Source organism: Apis dorsata, unplaced genomic scaffold (genome assembly GCF_000469605.1).
Source record: "Apis dorsata unplaced genomic scaffold, Apis dorsata 1.3 scaffold_92, whole genome shotgun sequence".
Classification (NCBI taxonomy): Eukaryota; Metazoa; Arthropoda; class Insecta; order Hymenoptera; family Apidae; genus Apis; species Apis dorsata.
Window position 1 is genome coordinate 1,470,326 of NW_006263390.1, and position 2,548 is coordinate 1,472,873.

At 49.5% G+C, this 2,548-nt stretch overlaps 1 protein-coding gene across 2 annotated transcripts in view; it reads left to right on the plus strand.

Annotated features, from left to right (window-relative positions):
• Positions 1–995, plus strand: part of LOC102673591 (annulin) — a 10,720-nt gene extending 9,725 nt beyond the window's left edge. For both annotated transcript variants that reach the window (XM_031508568.1, XM_006611809.2), the window contains 3 exons: positions 26–170; positions 242–548; positions 616–995. In XM_031508568.1, the coding sequence (XP_031364428.1) occupies positions 26–170; positions 242–548; positions 616–906 (743 nt within the window). In that variant the 3' untranslated portion in view covers positions 907–995. The remainder of the gene's footprint in view (positions 1–25; positions 171–241; positions 549–615) is intronic.
• The last annotated feature ends 1,553 nt before the right edge of the window (positions 996–2,548 follow it).

A 2,548-nucleotide genomic window follows, 5' to 3' on the forward strand; every position in this document is an offset into this window, starting at 1 on the left:
TTTTTCTCGTTTCCGGATTACGTAGAATCGCAAGAGGAGCGGGCCGCCATGTTGAAAGCGTTGCGCCAGAGCCAGTCCCTGTTCAGTCGTTATTACCTGAACGACGAATTTAACGACGTCACGTTCGACTTCGAGCTTCGGGACGATATCGTGATAGGACAACCGTTCAGGTAATCCTCTCACCCCCCTCCCCCTCCTCCTCTTCCTCGATATCAACTCATGCAAGGATCTGGTTGGGCAGCGTGGTGCTGTCGATCAAGAACAGGAGCGATCGCAAGGAGTACGAGGTGACGGTGATTCTGAGGGTGGAGACGGTGCTGTACACGGGGAGGGTAGGAGATCCGGTGAAAAGATGGAGCGTGGAACGAGTGGTGAGGCCGGGGGCGGTGGAGGAGGCGCGCATGGAGGTGTCCTGGCAGGAGTACGGGCCCCGATTGTTGGATCAATGCGCGTTCAACGTCGCCTGCCTGGCCACCGTCAAGGACACCAATTTCGAGTACTTCGCCCAAGACGATTTCCGCGTGAGGAAGCCCGACATAGCGATCACGGTAAGCACACTCGGGACGAGATCCGGAAAGGAATTACACTTACTACGATTCGGGGCGATTTTCGTAGCTGGAGAACGAGGCGGTAGCGGGGAACGAGTTGAAGGCGACGGCGAAATTCCAGAATCCGTTACCGATCCCGTTGAGCAAGGGCCGATTCCTGATCGAGGGGCCGGGTTTGGACGAGCAGTTGAAGGTGAAATTGTCGGAAGCGGTGAGAACGGGGGCGTACGCCGAGTGTTCGTTCTCCATGGTGCCGAGATACGAGGGACGCGCCACGATTGCGGCCAAATTTTACTCCAAGGAGCTCGAGGACGTGGACGGTTTCGTCAATTTTATGGTGAAACCGAACGGCGATTAAACGCGTCGCCTTTTCTTTTTTTTCATAATCTCTAATGTCGTTTGTTACGTTTCTTTTGTTTCGATGAATAATAAAAGTTTTGAAAGTTTTCTCGTTTATACGTGTATTACCTTTGGAAAAAAAAGCGGAAATGCGTATGGAGATATTGAAAACATTTTTTCAGAGAGAGAGAGAGAGAGAGAGAGAGAGAAAGAAGAAGCGGCAGGACGAATGGGATACCGGTTCGAAAACAGGCTCGCGCGTTAGTCGAATGCCCGATAAAAAATTCAATCGACGAAGAGAAGTAGCAGCGCGGATATTGAGACGAGAGAGAGAAAGAGAGAGAGAGAAGATGGATGCGTATATTATTCGGTAATAATATGAGGATACGAAGAGTAAGAAAGAAAAAAAAGAGAGAAAAAAGAAAGCAAACACCATCTAGGAAATTAAGCCAATATATATACATATATAGTATAGACGAAGCGATTTATCGATATGTTCGTTGAAAAGTTTCGAGGCGAAGAACGTATTTACGAAAAAACGGTGACTCTACGCGGCGGTATAGGCGGTATAGGGGGGGGGGGGGACAGGGGAATATTTTTACGAGGGATCCTCTCCGTCTCGATTAGGAAGGCGCAGCGATAAGCTGGTAGCAAGTGAAGACGAATACGGGAGGATCGTCTAAAAGGGGAGAAGAGAAATGGGAGAAGGGAGGTAGGGGAGGAAGAAGAACGATATGGAAGATAGTAGTGAGATATGTCTAAATACATAACCGTGACACGTGATGGACGTGTTGCGGCCCCTGTCTACAGGGGTCTCTCTCTCGAAAGCCTACGGGGCCCGTACCGATCTCCATTTCGATCCATGGGATTCTGGGACTCGGGCACCCTGCTACGCGCCATGCATCAACACCCAAGATCCATCCCATTATACCTCATCGGAATAACAAACACGCCTTCCATCGTATAAACCAACGTTCTTTTGTTCCCATCGAATCCCAGGATCCGTCGGAATCGCGGCCTCACTCGCGGTGTATATGCGTGTTTTCGGGTCCATAGGGGGTCCTCTCGCAGGATCCTCTCGAGAATCCGAGAAACGAAATTCGAACGGAAGAAACAACTCGACTCTCTCTCTCTCTCTCTCTTCGATCCTTCTCTCCTAACTTTTCCTCGCGCGCCGCGATTCGCTCTGGTGTCGCTATTTCCTTCGAGAAAAAGTATCTCTTATCTCCCATCCATCCCCTTTGCTTCCGAGATACGTTTCTAGATGGCACCACAGTTCTCGAATCGTCGACCGAATCTATCTTCGCCTATTATTCGCCTCTCGATTCCGTCACCGATGAGAAAACGTTAGCCGTGAGCCGAACCAGCAAGAAAAGTAACAATTTTTTCGAATTCGATGAAAGAAGGGAGAAAAGCGAAAGAATTACGGTCGGGAAGTGGCATATAGCATCTAGTTTTCTTGTCATCGAAGAAGACGATTCGAAATAAAAAGAAGTTTTCAAACGGTGACTCGGTCTCGCGTCGAACGATTATCGTTTCGAGATCGATGGGATCTCGTCGCTCATCCTTCGACAGTTTTTCCTCCATCCTCGAACCTTTCTCTCCGTTCGCGCGATCCTATGATGGAACGTATCGTGTGTGTGTGTGTGTGTGTGTGTGTG